Here is a 16,073-nt window from a genome sequence, read left to right on the forward strand (position 1 = left end):
TTGTTGCATACAAGTATGCAACAAAATCTTTCCATTTCTTCAAGACTTCAATAGCCTTCGCGAGTTCTATAGAACTTATTTCCAGCACTTGGCCTCCATTGTGCAAAGCCGCATCGTCCAATCCATTGTCCTTCATGCCATAGCCAAGAACATGCAACCTAGATGATCAGATCACAGATCGGTTTTTGTTTTCTTCTTCTTCAACCCCCCCCCCCCCCCCACTTTGATTAGGTTTAAGAGAACAAGATTTTTGTTTTATGATTTGTGTTGATTATGTCTCCCTCTTGAGTTTAGAGACTTTTGAGAGAAAGGAGGGCGATTGAGATTTGTAGTTGATGAAATAAACTTGAATATTTTAATTGGGTTGTGTTAATTTTTTTATTTTTTATTATTATTATTTTTTTGGTTAATAAACAGTAGCACTCCAGACCAAAAGAATGACTGTTCTTGTACTATAGAGTGATTGAGACTGTTGGAACAATATTTTTTAGTTTTACCCTCTAAATTAGAGAGGATTTTGCATTTACCTAATTTGTTGGGGATGCTCTAATCCACTTTAATTACTTTTAACATTTGTGTAAATTTATTTTTTCTTTTTTGGGAGAGGATAGTTACGTAAACATTTAATATTACTTCATTAAGTAATAAAGAAAAACATTCCTTTTAATATTAATATCAACATCCATATCTGTCTTTGCATCAAACCCTCGATTAACCCATTAGAGGATTTTTATTCTTCATCTAAACCACAAGACTACAAGGTAATACCAAGTAATTTAGAAAGCTAGGACAAGGACATGGTGTTCACAAACTAAATCTAGTAAGCTAGATTCAGAATTTTGGGCTATTGAATTACATTGTGTCCACCAACAGTCCATTTCCAAAAGGCCTTTGGTTGTAGCAATCAAGGTTGTCACCATAGCCAACTCCAAAAAAGTCGCAATACCTCTTATAGAATCCAATGCGGCCCTCCACCCTTTCATTCCAACCTTGACCACACTCAAGGCCACCATTGATAATGTTTGTGGTGGTACCATAGCCTGGAAACCGACCAGCTGCAATGTCAGTACTAGACGGGTTCCAATTTCCGGTGATTACATCATGGCATGATGGCTTTGGTGACTGTGGAGTCATCCAGAACCAGATTGCTGTCTTAAATGAAATAATTGAATCAGTGGCCACAAGGTCTGGGTTGTTCAATAGATTCAACCCTAAGGCTTCTCCACACTGCCCATAGTTATAGTTCCTGAATTGTCATAATTAGTGATTTAGTGTACATGACAATAGTTTTAGTACAAAGAATAATGTTATATGGACAAAAATTTCAAGTTAGTAAATTATTATTGATTCTCATATAGATTTATCATTGACACTATCATGTGAAATATGCTATAAAAATTATTGTTACTCTAAAGTACAAAATTTAGATCATTAAATTGTGGATTATAAGGTCATGTACTAACCATGAAAGTTGGATAGGACCACGGCCATAATATTCCCTTCCAGGAGCACAAGGATAATTGGGATTCCATGCACAATATGATGATCCAGGGTATCGTTCCCTAACAAAGCAATACCCCCAAGAGTAAGGGCCATCAGGTGCAGTTGGCCATCCCCCTTCATGTACAACATAAATTAATTCATTAAACAAAAAAATTGTATAACTCATGTAGCAAAGTCATTGTTGTTTTTTTTTTTTTTTTTTTTATTAGATAAATAATACACTATCTTTAAAGTGTAATCCATGAGTGACCTTAGCCATTGTATACATTAACAATTAAAAGCAATCACTTTAAATTAGAATAGAAAATCAGTCACTTTACCAAAGTAAAATTTTTTTTTTCTTTTCTTTCATATAGACGTAAAATAAAGAAAGAATGTTATCATTATAGACTATGGCATGTGACAAAATCATGTTTTCCTTTAGCAATCAATATTCATGTCATCTATGATCTATGTAACAATTTGTTTAGTTATACTAATAAGTATGATAAAGTGAACTACCGGTAGTTTCTTGTGAAGTTTGGGCTAAGAAAGCAGCTATCTCTCTTTTACGAATGTCAGTGTCCCCAGTTGTGCCAAAGCCAGGAAAGGAATTTGCAGCTTCTATAAAAGCATCATAATTGTAGAAATTGTTACCATGGCAATCAGCATTATTACGATGTGGTAGTAGCTGATCAAAAGTATCCCTTGAAATTATACTACCAATATCTCCTCCTTCTCCTCCTCCTCCTCCTCCTCCACCACCACCACCACCTCCACCACAACCATCACTACTACATTGGCTTTGACAACCAGGGCAGCAATATTCAGCTGTGGTGCCACACCAGCCATACTGGCTGCAGCACAGCCCACCTGGGCAAAGAGCACCCCCTGCTTGCGTACCACATTGCACAGCTAAGCCTCCTTGGAATGAAGACAACAACAAAGAGAAAATTACCAAAGCACAAAACCTCATTTTCATAGTTGTTCGTGTTTCTAGTTGATGTTTGAGGATGGTGAGTGGAATGGTATATATAGCGTAGAAGAGAGGGATCAAGTTTTGTCTGTTTGTCTTTTAATGTTCAATAACCCGATGGCAGATTTCCGCTACCCATCTTATCTAGTAATAATTTAGCTTTAAAAAAGAAGAAAACGTGGGCTAATTTTTTGTGTGACCTTGTCTTGTTGTAGATGAATGCTATTAATTTATGGCCACAATCATTCCAGGCTTTGTCCTCCCTGTCGTTTCTGGTTCTGTTCATTAGTTGAATGAATTTCTCCTTTTTTATCAAAAAAAAAGAAAGAATACCATTGATAATCTGTAGACATCATTCATAATGAATAACTAAGATTTAGTATCTTAGATACAGTCAATAGGTTCATAAATTAAATTTAAACATTTGGTTTTATTGATCAATTTGATATAAATAATGTTAATATTTCTAATGATAAATTAAATTAAAAGTTAACGTATAAAAATTGAAGAACTTAATATACTACATCTAAATTATTGTACTTGAGTTTGAAATTAATATATACATTTTTATGATAGTGTTTTCCTATTTCTAAACATGTGACCAATATCATATATCTAGATTACAAATAAAGGTCTTTGTTTGCGTTAAGTTATAATCAATGGGTTATAATAAAAGGGCTGTGTTTGTTTTACATAGTGTATTCATAACTTGAAAATGTGATTTTAATCATGTTTTTAAGTTATTAACAAGTATTTGCCACAATCAAATTTCGTTTTTTAATATAATATTGCATATATATGATGTATGCAATCCAAAACATTGATTTTTTTTTTCTCATGCATGCATCTTAATTTGGTGTCAAAATAGCATTATGGATTGGATGTAACATCATAAATTGAAAATCGATGAGACAAATAATGGTTACTTTTTTTATTCAACAGAAAAGCAATGGTTTCTGACACTAAATCTACCAGGCTGAAAAATGATTCCAACCCATGTGGGATTTATTTTATTAGACATGTAAGCCTAGCATTGCTCAAGAATAAATAAAAATAAAAAAATGGCAAAACAGGTTTGGAAACTAGTTAAATTCTTTCATAATGCATATATTCTGCAAACTAACATGATAGATGCTATATTAGAACCAATAAGTTGTATGATCCTTATTCAGCTAAAAAAAAAAAAAGTTGTATTATCTTTAAAGATAATCACATATTATATTGCTTCTAAGCACCACGTCCACATCAATATTTAAACAATATTACCTTTGAAAAGAGAATTTCCTTTATAAATTTTAGTATTCATTTCAGTCCTTTAATTTTGTATTTGTTCATTTCGGTCCTCTAAGTTTTATATTTATCCAATTAAAGCATTTTCGTCAACTTTTATTAGAATTTTTTTATTTAAAAAAATTGGAAGAAATATTTGAAAATTTAGAAAATTTACCACAACATATAACAAAAGTCGATGGAAAAATCTTAATTAAATAAACTTAAAAGTTAGAGGACTTAAATGAATGAAAACAAAGTTAAAAGACTATAATAAATTTTGATAAAACATAAAGAATAAATTTCACAATTTAGCCTAAACTTTTTAAAAATAAGAAAGGAAGGATATGCTCAAGAAAAGTGATAATATCCCATAAATTTGGCCTTAGCCTTTTCGACTTGTTGTTCAGAGGGCATCATATTTCATTTTCTTGAATTGACTATTCGGTCTATCACATGATTCACATGGTATTATCACTTCAATCATTCACTACAACGTGTTCTTCCCAAACACCTTACAAGGAAACGAAAATGTACCACCTTAGACTGGACACCACAGGCATCAATTTAAAAATTGTGTTATGGTCCCCTGCTAGATACTTTATAGTTTGTAAAAAATTAAATACCATTACCCATACAGAGGATCCGTGACTTCTTTTTCAATTTCTCGACAAAATGTCTAATACTTTTTGAGCACTTGATTATTTTTAGGTAATGCATTATATATCTTCTATCTCATATAGCCCTAAGATGTTGGCTAGAGTTTTGAAACATAAGAACTCGTTAATCTCACGAACTCTTAATAACTATTAGTATATATGTCTTCCTTTTAGTTATATTTTATCTATACAAATTAATATCAAAGTTTGGATCATAAGTTGTGTTTGAATATATAAGAAAAGGTTAGAATAAGACGACCATCCTTCTTTCACCAATCTTGAATGAGATCTAGCATTGTCAACCATATAATTATTGTTTACTAAAAAAAAAAAGCATATAATTATTTGTTTTGTTTTGTTATCCATTAAGGCAATTGTTAATTTTTAATAAGGGAATGGTAGAATCTGACAGCTATTTCATTTTCAATTTATTCAACTTCATTGAATGTGAATTTTATTCCCCTACTGTTCATTTTTCATAGAAGACACAATTAAGACACGGTGATATGGCTTTCTTGGCTACTCAAAAGCTTATAATGTAAAAGTGTTATTTAAAAGAGAGATAAAAATGAACTCTTAAATTCTTAAGATGTATTTCACCAATGGAATAAGTTTATTAATTTTGATATAGCCTCCTTGGAATGAAGACAACAACAAAGAGAAAATAACCAAAGCACAAAACCTCATTTTCATAGTTATTTCTGTTTCAAGTTGATGTTTGAGGATTGTGAATGGCTGATCAAGTTTTGTCTGTTTATCTTTAATGTTTTTGGAATATTTGTTCAATATCCCGATGGCAGATTTCAGCTTCCCATCTTATCTAGTAATAATTTAGCTTTAAAAAGGAAAAAAACGTGGGCAGATTTTTTTTTTTTTGGGTGACCTTGTCCTGTTGTACATGAATGCTATTAATTTATGGCCACAATCATTCCAGGCTCTGTCCTCCCTGTCGTTTCTGGTTCTGTTCTTTAGTTGAATGAATATCTCCTTTTTTTATCAAAAAAAGAAAGAATACTATTGATAATCTGTAGACATCATTCATAATGAATAACTAAGATTTAGTATCTTAGATATAGTCAATAGGTTCATAAATAAAATTTAAACATTTGGTTTTATTGATCAATTTGGCATAAATAATGTTAATATTTCTAATGATAAATTAAATTCAAAGTTACATATAAAAATTGAGGAACTTAATATACTACATTTACATTATTGTACTCAGGGGCGGAGCTAGGATTTTTTGTTTGGGGGGGCCAAATTTTGTTATTAATATATTAGTTCCGAGTCAAGATAAACCATCACACTTAGGCATAATCGCACATACATAAATATAAACATTAATATTTTGATACTAGAGTAAGTCATAATTTATAAATATATTGTATATAAAATTAATAACTTTCACATTTATATATTCGCAAGATAATTTTTTAGGGGAATTTATCATCTTTTAAACTCCAATATTATACAAAAACTGTCTAGTTTGATATTAAACATGTAAAAAAAACGAATTAGAAAAAACAAAAACTACCTTGTCTCTATAACTACTAGATCAATTGAAAATTTCTATTTATTTTCAAGAGCATCATTGAACTAACTCAAACATTTGGGAGGGCCAACTTCTATTTTTTAGCTAAATATTTAAATTTTTTAATACTTATACATAATATAAAATAATTTTTTAAAATTTTGGGGGGGCCATGGCCCCCCCAAGCCTTGCTGTAGCTCCGCCCCTGTACTTGTGTTTGAAATTAATACATATATTTTTATGATGGTGTTTTCCTATTTCTTCACATGTGACTAATATGACATATCTAGACTACAAATAGAAGTCTTCATTTGCTTTAAGTTATAGTCAACAGATTATAATAAAAGGACGGTGTTTGTTTTACACAGTGTATTCATAATTTGAAAATGTGATTTTAATAATGTTTTTAAGTTATTAACAAGTTTTTTCCATAATCAAATTTCGTTTTTTAATAATACTGCATATATATGATATATGCAATCCCAAACACTGAATTTTTTTTTCTCATGCATGCATCTTAATTTGGTGTCAAAATAGCATTATGGATTGGATGTAATACCAAATATTGAAAATTGATGAGAAAAATAATGGTTATGTTTTTTTTATTCAAAAGAAAAGCAATAGTTTCTGACGCTAAATCTACCAGGCTGAAAAATGATTCCAACCCATCAACAGAAAAGCAATGGTTTCTGACACTAAGGGTCCGTTTGGATACAGCTGAAAACTGAAAACTGAAACTGAAAACTGAAAAACACTGTAGCGAAATAATTTTTAAATGTGTGAATAGTATCGTGGGACCCATTTTTAATGAAAAAGTTGCTGAAAAGTGAAATTTGTGGGTCCGTGAACAGTACACGATGTGCTGTAATTGGTCCAAAAAAATTTGAAAAGTCAAAGTTTGCGGCTACTGTTCATTGAACAGTGCATGAACAGTATCCGCAAACCCAAAACGCGTGAAAAAAAAAAAAAAAATGGAAAAACGCAGACGCAGGATTGGGCGAAAACGCCCAATCCAAACGCACTCTAAATCTACAAGGCTTGAAAATGATTCCAACTCATGTGGGGGATTTATTTTATTAGACATGTAAGTCTGGCATTTTATTTGTCTGTATATATATTTTCACTCTCTAAAATAGAGAGGATTTTGCGTTTACCTCATTTGTTGGAGATACTCTAATTCACTTAAATTACTTTTAATATTTGTGTAAATTTATTTATTTTTTTCATTTTTTGGAGAAGATAGCTACACAAACATTTAACATTACAAATAATGAAGAAAAACATTACTTTTAATAGTAACAACAACATCCATATTTCTCTTCCATCAAACCCTTGATTAACCTCTCTGATTAATCAAAGGATCTTTATTCTTCATTTTAACCACAAGACCATAAGGTAATACAAAGTAATTTAGAAAGCTAGGACTAGAACATGGTGTCCACAGACTAAATCTAGTAATCTAGATTCAGAATTTTGGACTATTGATTACATAGTGTCCACCAACAATCCATTTCCAAAAGGCCTTTGGCTGTAGCAATCAAGGTTGTCACCATAGCCAACTCCGAAAAAGTCACAATACCTCTTATAGAATCCAATGCGGCTCTCCACCCGAGCATCTGTACCTCGACCACACTCAAGGCCACCATTGATGATGTTTGTGGTGGTACCATAGCCAAGAAGACGACCAGCTGCAATGTCAGCACTAGACGGGTTCCAATTTCCGATGATTACATCATGGCATGATGGCTTTGGTGACTGTGGAGTCATCCAGAACCAGAGTGCTGCCTTAAATGAAATAACTGGATCAGTGGCCACAAGGTCTGGGTTGTTCAATAGATCCAACTCTAAGGCTTTTCCACACTGCCCATAGTTATAGTTCCTAAATTATCATAATTAGTGATTTAGTGTACATGACAATAGTGTTAGTACAAAGAGTAATGTTACATGGACAATATTTTCGAGTGAGTAAATTATTATTGATTCTTATATAGATTTATCATTGACACTATCATGTGAAATATGCAATAAAAATTATTGTGACTCTAAAGTACAAAATTTAGATCATGTACTAACCATGAAAGTTGGATAGGACCACGGCCATAATATTCTTGACCAGGAGCGCAAGGATAATTGGGATTTGGTGCACAGTATAATCCACCATTTATTTCCCTAACAAAGCAATACCCCCAAGAGTACGGGCCACCAGGTGCAGTTGCCCATCCCCCTACACGTACAACATAAATTATTAATTCATTAAAGAAACAAATTGTATAACTCATGCATGTAGCAAAGTCATTGTTGGTTTTTTTTATTTTTTATTTTTTTATTTTAATAATACACTTTATCTTTAAATTGTAATCCATGAGTGACCGTAGCCATCGAATACATTAACGATTAAAAGCAGTAACTTTAAATTAGAATTGAAAATCAATTCACTTTACCAAAGTATTTTTTGTCCCTTTTTTTTTCTTTCATATAGATGTAAAATAAAGAAGGAATGTTATCATTTTAGACTATGGCATGTGACAAAATCATGTTTTCCTTTAGCAATCAATATTCAATAGTATGGTATTCATGTCATCTATGATCCGTAACAATTTGTCTAATTATACTAGTAAGTAAGGTAAAGTGAACTACCGGTAGTTTCGTGTGAAGTTTGGGCTAAGAAAGCAGCTATCTCTCTTTTACGAATGTCAGTGTCCCCAGTTGTGCCAAAGCCAGGAAAGGAATTTGCAGCTTCTATGAAAGCATCGTAAGTGTAGAAATTCCTAGCAGGACAGGCAGCATCATTACGATATGGTAGTAGCTGATCAAAATCATCCCTTGAAATTATACTACCAATATCTCCTCCTTCACCACCACCACCACCACCGCCACCGCCACCGCCACCACCACCACCGCCACCACTACCACTACATTGGCTTTGACAACCATCGTCGCAATAAGCAGCTGTGGTGCCGCACCAACCCCACTGGCTGCAGCACAACCCATTTGGGCAAAGAGCACCCCCTGCTTGCGTACCACATTGTTCAGCCAAGCCTCCTTGGAATGAAGACAACAACAAAGAGAAAATAACCAAAGCACAAAACCTCATTTCCATAGTTGTTTGTGTTTCAAGTTGATATTTGAGGATGGTGAATTGGTGATCGAGTGGAATGGTATATATAGCGTAGTAGAGAGGGATCAAGTTTTGTCTGTTTATCTTTTAATGTTTTTGGAATATTTGCTCAATAACCCGACGGCAGATTTCAGCTTCCCATCTTATCTAGAAATAATTTAGTTTTAAAAAGGAAAAAAACGTGGGCAGATTTTTTTTTTTTTTTTTTTTTTTTTTTTGTGACCTTGTCTTGTTGTGCATGAATGCTATTAATTTATGGCCACAATTATTCCAGGCTTTGTCCTCTCTGTTGTTTCTAGTTCTGTTCTTTAGTTGAATGAATTTCTCATTTTTTATCCAAAAAAGAAAGAATACTATTGATAATCTGTAGACATCATTTATAATGAATAACTAAGATTTAGTATCTTAGATACAGTCAATAGGTTCCTAAATTAAATTTAAACATTTGGTTTTATTGATCAATTTGACATAAATAATGATATTATTTATAAATTAAATTCAAAGTTACATATAAAATTTGAGGAACTTAATATACTACATCTAAATTATTGTACTTGAGTTTGAAATTAATACATACATTTTTATGATGGTGTTTTCCTATTTCTAAACATGTGACCAATATGACATATCTAGACTTCAAATAGAGGTCTTTGTTTGCTTCAAGTTATAATCAATGGATTATAATAAAAGGGCAGTGTTTGTTTTACACAGTGTATTCATAACTTAAAATTGTGATTTTAATAATTTTTTTAAGTTATTAACAAGTATTTGCCATAATCAAATTTAGTTTTTAATAATACTGCATATGTATGATATATGTAATCCAAAACATTGATTTTTTTTTCTCATGCATGCATCTTAATTTGGTGTCAAAATAGCTTTATGAATTGGATGTAACATCATATATTGAAAATTGATGAGACAAATAATGGTTATTTTTTTTATTCAACAGAAATGCAATGGTTTCTAACACTAAGGCTGGGTTTGTATTGCCATGAAAAGGAAAAAAAATGCACGTCTGTGTTTTTTTCTGTGGGTCCTATGCACTGTTCATGAGACCCGCAAATACAGATTTCATCAAATTTTTCTTTAAAACTAGGTTCCATAGTATTATTTACACATTTAAAAATTATTTTGTTACAGTGTTTTTAGTTTTCAGAAATAAGCAGTATCCAAAATGAACCTAAATCTACCAGGCTGAAAAATTATTCCAACCTATGTGGGATTTATTTTATTAGACATGTAAGCCTAGCATTGCTCAAGAATATAAAAATAAAATAAAATAAAAATAAAAAAAGTAAAAACAGGTTTGGAAACTAGTTAAATTCTTTCATAATACATATATTCTGCAAACTAACATGATAGATGCTATATCAAAATCAATAAGTTGTATGATCCTTGTAGGGACACGATTTTTCACGACCCAAGAATAACATTGGGCTCGTATGTAAAGGGCCCGAACAATATAATTTGTAGAGTGTGGGTTTGAAAGGCTCGGCCTTGGTCACTGGGCAGCAGTGTAATCGTGGTTTTTATGGAAGCTCATACGAAGGTGGGCCTGGTGTGAATGACAAAACTTTTCTTCAGTGCCACCTATAGGTTTTTTGCCCTCGGACCCCCTCCGAGGAGTTTAGTGTTCTTCTCCTCCTCCCTTTTTTAGGGCCTCTCCCTCTGGAGCGGGGGGGGGTTTCTTTTCCCTGGGTTCTTCTTCTCTTTTATACTAGTAGTTACTTCCCTTTCAATGTCCACGTGTAAATTTTACTTTCTGGGATGGAAACTTGTCCTATCAGCCCATACCTCAAGTGGTTGGGAGTAGACGTAAAAATTGAATAGCATGGTGAAGAGCATGGGCCTGTCAGACGCAAAGCTTTTTATTACAGTATTGGCAGCTTTTTCACTTGTCTTGTCCCTGCGTTAAACTCGTCATTCTTCTTTAGGTGTCTTGTGGGATGCTGAGCGTGAGATCATCCTCGGCTACATCCTTGGGCCTTTTTAGGGTTTTAATTACGCGTCCTTGGCAATAGGTCTCCTCGGCCTAGGCTTTGGGCCCTAATATAAAGTGGGCTGGGACCACAAATTTTCCAACCCCACAATAGCCCCTCAAAATCTTACTGCCCGACCTCGTGGTTGGGGAGGAGGGTTTTGGTGATGTTAGGCCCAAACCATGGCTTGCCCAACTCTGCACTTCATTAATGTCGGGGTTTATCCATTTGCATGGGAGGTGCACCGGATTATGAGACATCCTTCTAGATTTACTCACGCGGCGACCTCGACGTTTCAGTGCTCGAGGCGCGCCATTAATATGTCCCCTTCACGAGGCTATCTAAGCTTTATGGTTGCAGACGGTGCTGGGAGTTGAGCAAAAACCGTCTCATCTGTAGCATTTCTTGGGAACCTGCGTAAATTAAATGCCTCCAACTTGCCTTCTATATAAGAAACAGGAGGGGAGGTCACTCCCTTCATGTACAAAATCCTCTGTCCCCTTCAAATTCTCAACCCTTCAGCTGTGCTCCTAGTCTTCGTCTCCAGCGCAATCAAGCCTTAGAGTAGTATGTTCGAGGCACGAGTGGGGGTGAAGGAACCACACACACTCCAGAGGCACTGGGTCTCCTCGAGTCTCGGGATGGCTCAATCAGGGCAGGGGAGACAGAGACTCAAGACTGTTCTCCGTTTTCACAAGGTGGGAGCGATTCCTCCGCCTCTTTCAGTCAAAATCCGAAACAGGTACTGGTCGCATCAAATTTTTGGTGCGACAGTAGTGAGATTTCCCTTCATCAGCATTAGCCGCTCTATCGCGAGCGCTGCTAATATGAAGGCTCATCAACTTCCTGGGTGGCCACCTACAAACACCCCGCTCCCTGCACCTTTTCTTCAAAGGTGTTAATCCCATGTCAAGTTCTTTTGCTGCCTGAGTTATGGGCATGTAAAAGTATAGAGAAATTGTTTCCTTAGACAACATCTTGGAACTGTTGCATCTCTCTTTTCTGCACCTCTTCTTCAGCTTATTCCTCTCTCCTTTGTATCTCTTCTTTTTGTCTATGTGGTTAGCCTTTAATATAAGTTTACTTGAGCTCCTTCATTGTACGTTGCATCATTTCTTTGTCATAATAAAAGATAATTCTATTTCCTTCTAAATATTTTTCTTTTCTGCAGTAATTATTTCGTGAATGGATGTATTTCATGTATATTTTTCTTTAATAATGCTTAGGGCAGGAAACCTTATAACAAAAAGCTATTAATCTGAACTTATTGAGACTATCAAATATAACAATACCAACTAATAGGGGACTAAACTTATGAGACTAACCGAGACAACAGCTGAATGTTCTGTAATGCGTGCGAGGTACTCATTCAAGAATGAGAAACCCAAAATAAGCCATCCGAGAGGGTTGCCGAGTAGTGGGGAACTTTGGCCGTATTTTGATAACACCTTTTTCTTTTAAGTAGTTGGTTTCCCCACAGGCTTGAGTTCGAGGACCATACAAGGCCTTGGCTCTGTCCAAAACTTGTACTTTTTCTTCTAAGTAGTTGGTTTCTCCATAGGCTTGAGTCCGAGGACCATACAAGGCCTTGGTTCTGTCCAAAACTTGTACTTTTTCTTCTAAGTAGTTGGTTTCCCCATAGGTTTGAGTGCGAGGACCATACAAGGCCTTGGTTCTGTCCAGAACTTGTACTTTTTCTTCTAAGTAGTTGGTTTCCACATAGGATTGAGTCCGAGGACCATACAAGGTCTTGGTTCTGTCCAAAACTTGTACTTTTTCTTCTAAGTAGTTGGTTTCCCCATAGGCTTGAGTTTGAGGACCATACAAGGCCTTGGTTATATCCAAAACTTGTATTTTTTCTTTTAAGTAGTTGGTTTCCCCATAGGCTTGAGTCCGAGGACCATACAAGGCCTTGGTTCTGTCCAAAATTTGTACTTTTCTTTTAAGTAGTTGGTTTCCCCATAGGCTTGAGTCCGAGGACCATACAAGGCCTTGGTTCTGTCCAAAACTTGTACTTTTTCTTCTAAGTAGTTGGTTTCCCTATAGGCTTGAGTCCGAAGACCATACAAGGCATTGGTTCTGTCCAAAACTTGTACTTTTTCTTTTAAGTAGTTGGTTTCTCCATAGGCTTGAGTCAGAGGACCATACAAGGCTTTGATTCTGTCCAAAACTTGTACTTTTTCTTCTAAGTAGTTGGTTTCCTCATAGGCTTGAGTCCGAGGACCATACAAGGCCTTGGTTCTGTCCAAAACTTGTACTTTTTCTTTTAAGTAGTTGGTTTCCCCATAGGTTTGAGTCCGAGGACCATACAAGGCCTTAGTTCTGTCCAAAACTTGTACTTTTTCTTCTAAGTAGTTGGTTTCCGCATAGGCTTGAGTCCGAGGACCATACAAGGTCTTGGTTCTGTCCAAAACTTATACTTTTTCTTCTAAGTAGTTGGTTTCCCAATAGGCTTGAGTCCGAGGACCATACATGGCCTTGGTTCTGTCCAAAACTTGTACTTTTTCTTCTAAGTAGTTGGTTTCCCCATAGGCTTGAGTCCGGCGACCATACAAGGCCTTAGTTTTGTCCAAAACTTGTACTTTTTCTTCTAAGTAGTTGGTTTCCCCATAGGCTTGAGTCCGAGGACCATACAAGGCCTTGGTTCTGTCCAAAACTGGTACTTTTTCTTTTAAGTAGTTGGTTTCCCTATAGGCTTGAGTCCGAGGACCATACAAGGCCTTGGTTCTGTCCAAAACTTGTACTTTTTCTTCTAAGTAGTTGGTTTCCCCATAGACTTGAGTCCGAGGACCATACAAGGCTTTGGTTCTGTCTAAAACTTGTACTTTTTCTTCTAAGTAGTTGGTCTCCTCATAGGCTTGAGTTCAAGGACCATACAAGGCCTTGGTTCTGTCCAAAACTTGTACATTTTCTTCTAAGTAGTTAGTTTCCCCATAGGCTTGAGTCCGAGGACCATACAAGGCCTTGGTTCTGTCCAAAACTTGTACTTTTTTCTTTTATATCGCTTTCCTTTATTTTCGAAGATTAACCCCTTGTCCAAGGTGGGGGGCGCTAGCTTGATGTTGGAAACCCTTGGAGCTCTCCGCACCATTGGCACTGCGAGGCGTAGCCCCTAGCGGAAATTTATGTTGGGACAACAACGGCATGTTGCTGGAAATGGAGGAGCTGTTGCAGACCCTCGTTCGATAGAGGCTTGACTCCGCCACCACCGGTACCAACGCGCAAGCCTTCCCATAGACGGCGCCAATTGTAGGGGCACGATTTTTCACGACCCAAGAATAACATTGGGCTCGTATGTAAAGGGCTCGAACAATATAATTTGTAGAGTATGGGCTTGAAAGGCTCGGCCTTGGTCACTGGGCAGCAGTGTAATCGTGGTTTTTATGGAAGCTCATATGAAGGTGGGCCTGGTGTGAATGACAAAACTTTTCTTCAATGCCACCTATAGGGTTTTTGTCCTCGGACCCCGTCCAAGGAGCTTAGTGTTCTTCTCCTCCTCCCTTTTTTAGGGCCTCTCCCTCTGGGGGGGGGAGGGGTTTCTTTTCCCTGGGTTCTTCTTCCCTTTTTACTAGTAGTTACTTCCCTTTCAATGTCCACGTTTAAGTTTTACTTTCTGGGATGGAGACTTGTCCTATCAGCCCATACCTAAAGTGGTTGGGAGTAGATGTAAAAGTTGAATAGCATGGTGAAGTGCATGGGTCTGTCAGACGCAGAGCTCTTTATTATAGTATTGACAGCTTTTTCACTTGTCTTGGCCCTGCGTTAAACTTGTCCTTCTTCTTTAGGTGTCTTGTGGGATGCTGAGAGTGAGATCGTCCTCGGCCACATCCTTGGACCTTTTTAGGGCTTTAATTACGCGTCCTCGGTAATAGGTCTCCTCGGCTTGGGTTTTGGGCCCTAATATAAAGTGGGCCGGGACCACAAATTTTCCGGCCCCACAATCCTTATTTAGCCAAAAAAAAAAAAAAAAAAAAATTATAATATCCTACAAGATAATCACATATTATATTGCTTCTAAGCACCATGTCCACATCAATCTTTAAACAATATTACCTTTGAAAAGATAATTTCCTTTATAAATTTTAGCATTCATTTCAGTCTTTTAATTTTGCATTCATTTATTTCAGTTCTCTAAATTTTATATTTATTCAATTAAAGCATTTTCGTCAACTTTTATTAGAATTTTTTTAATTTAAAAAAGTTTGAAGAAAAATTTACAAATTTAGAAATTTTACCATAACATATAACAAAAGTTGATAGAAAAACTTTAATTAAATAAACTTAAAAGTTAGAGGACTTAAATAAATAAAAACAAAGTTAGAAGACTATAATAAATTTTGGTGAAACATAAAAAAATAAATTTTACATTTTAACCTAAAATTTTTAAGAATAAGAAAGAAAGGATATGCTCAAGAAAAGTGAGAATATCCCATAAATTTGGCCTTAGCCTTTTTGACTTGTTGTTAAGAGGTTATCATATTTCATTTTCTTGTATTAACTATTGGTCTATCACATGATTCACATGGTATTATCACTTCAATCATTCACTGCCACGTGTTCTTCCCAAACACCTTACAATTCAGTAAATGAAAATGTACCACCTATAGACTGAACACCATAGGCATCAAGTTAGAAATTGTGTTATGGTCCCCTGCTAGATACTCTATAGGTATACAAAATGAAATATCATTACCCATACAGAGGATTAATGACTTCTTTTTTAATTTCTCGACAAAATGTTTAATACTTTTTGAGCACTTGATTATTTTTGGGTAATATATTATATATCTCCTATCTCATATTCATTATATAATTACATAAATGAATCGTTTAATGATAGCTATAAGATGTTGGCTAGAGTTTTGAAACATAAGAACTCGTTAATCTCACAAACTCTTAATAAATGTTAGTATATATGTCTTCTTTTTAGTTATATTTTACCTATACAAATTAATATCAAAGTTTGGATCATAAGCTGTGTTCAAATATATAGGAAAAGGTTAGAATAAGACAACCATCCTTAATTTTGATTGAGGTCTAACATTGTCAACCGTAT

The 16,073-nt window shown here is 35.0% G+C and overlaps 2 protein-coding genes across 2 annotated transcripts; both read right to left on the reverse strand.

The window, feature by feature from the left end:
• Positions 1 to 642: 642 nt before the first annotated feature.
• Positions 643 to 2,507, reverse strand: LOC115967512 (probable inactive chitinase-like protein LaCIC). Its single transcript, XM_031086623.1, has 3 exons — positions 2,005 to 2,507; positions 1,464 to 1,617; positions 643 to 1,246 (listed from the first exon to the last, which is right to left on the reverse strand). The coding sequence occupies exons 1-3, from the start codon at positions 2,462 to 2,464 to the stop codon at positions 853 to 855; spliced, it is 1,008 nt and encodes a 335-aa protein (XP_030942483.1). The 5' UTR covers positions 2,465 to 2,507; the 3' UTR covers positions 643 to 852.
• A 4,654-nt stretch (positions 2,508 to 7,161) lies between these two features.
• LOC115967511 (probable inactive chitinase-like protein LaCIC) lies at positions 7,162 to 9,112 on the reverse strand. Its single transcript, XM_031086622.1, has 3 exons — positions 8,555 to 9,112; positions 7,991 to 8,141; positions 7,162 to 7,796 (listed from the first exon to the last, which is right to left on the reverse strand). Exons 1-3 carry the CDS (start codon positions 9,015 to 9,017, stop codon positions 7,403 to 7,405), a joined length of 1,008 nt encoding a protein of 335 aa, XP_030942482.1. The 5' UTR covers positions 9,018 to 9,112; the 3' UTR covers positions 7,162 to 7,402.
• Positions 9,113 to 16,073: the final 6,961 nt, after the last annotated feature.

The sequence above is a fragment of the Quercus lobata genome, chromosome 11, assembly GCF_001633185.2.
Source record: "Quercus lobata isolate SW786 chromosome 11, ValleyOak3.0 Primary Assembly, whole genome shotgun sequence".
Classification (NCBI taxonomy): domain Eukaryota; kingdom Viridiplantae; phylum Streptophyta; class Magnoliopsida; order Fagales; family Fagaceae; genus Quercus; species Quercus lobata.

What these genes read in the sequence shown, in the direction of transcription:
- LOC115967512 (XM_031086623.1), bottom strand. Translation starts at nt 2,464, where the DNA reads ATGAAAATGAGGTTTTGTGCTTTGGTAATTTTCTCTTTGTTGTTGTCT. An exon ending in AACTTCACAAGAAACTACCG is followed by an intron (nt 1,618 to 2,004) that starts GTAGTTCACTTT and finishes TTGTACATGAAG; the next exon opens with GGGGATGGCCAACTGCACCT. An exon ending in GGTCCTATCCAACTTTCATG is followed by an intron (nt 1,247 to 1,463) that starts GTTAGTACATGA and finishes ATGACAATTCAG; the next exon opens with GAACTATAACTATGGGCAGT.
- LOC115967511 (XM_031086622.1), bottom strand. Translation starts at nt 9,017, where the DNA reads ATGGAAATGAGGTTTTGTGCTTTGGTTATTTTCTCTTTGTTGTTGTCT. An exon ending in AACTTCACACGAAACTACCG is followed by an intron (nt 8,142 to 8,554) that starts GTAGTTCACTTT and finishes TTGTACGTGTAG; the next exon opens with GGGGATGGGCAACTGCACCT. An exon ending in GGTCCTATCCAACTTTCATG is followed by an intron (nt 7,797 to 7,990) that starts GTTAGTACATGA and finishes ATGATAATTTAG; the next exon opens with GAACTATAACTATGGGCAGT.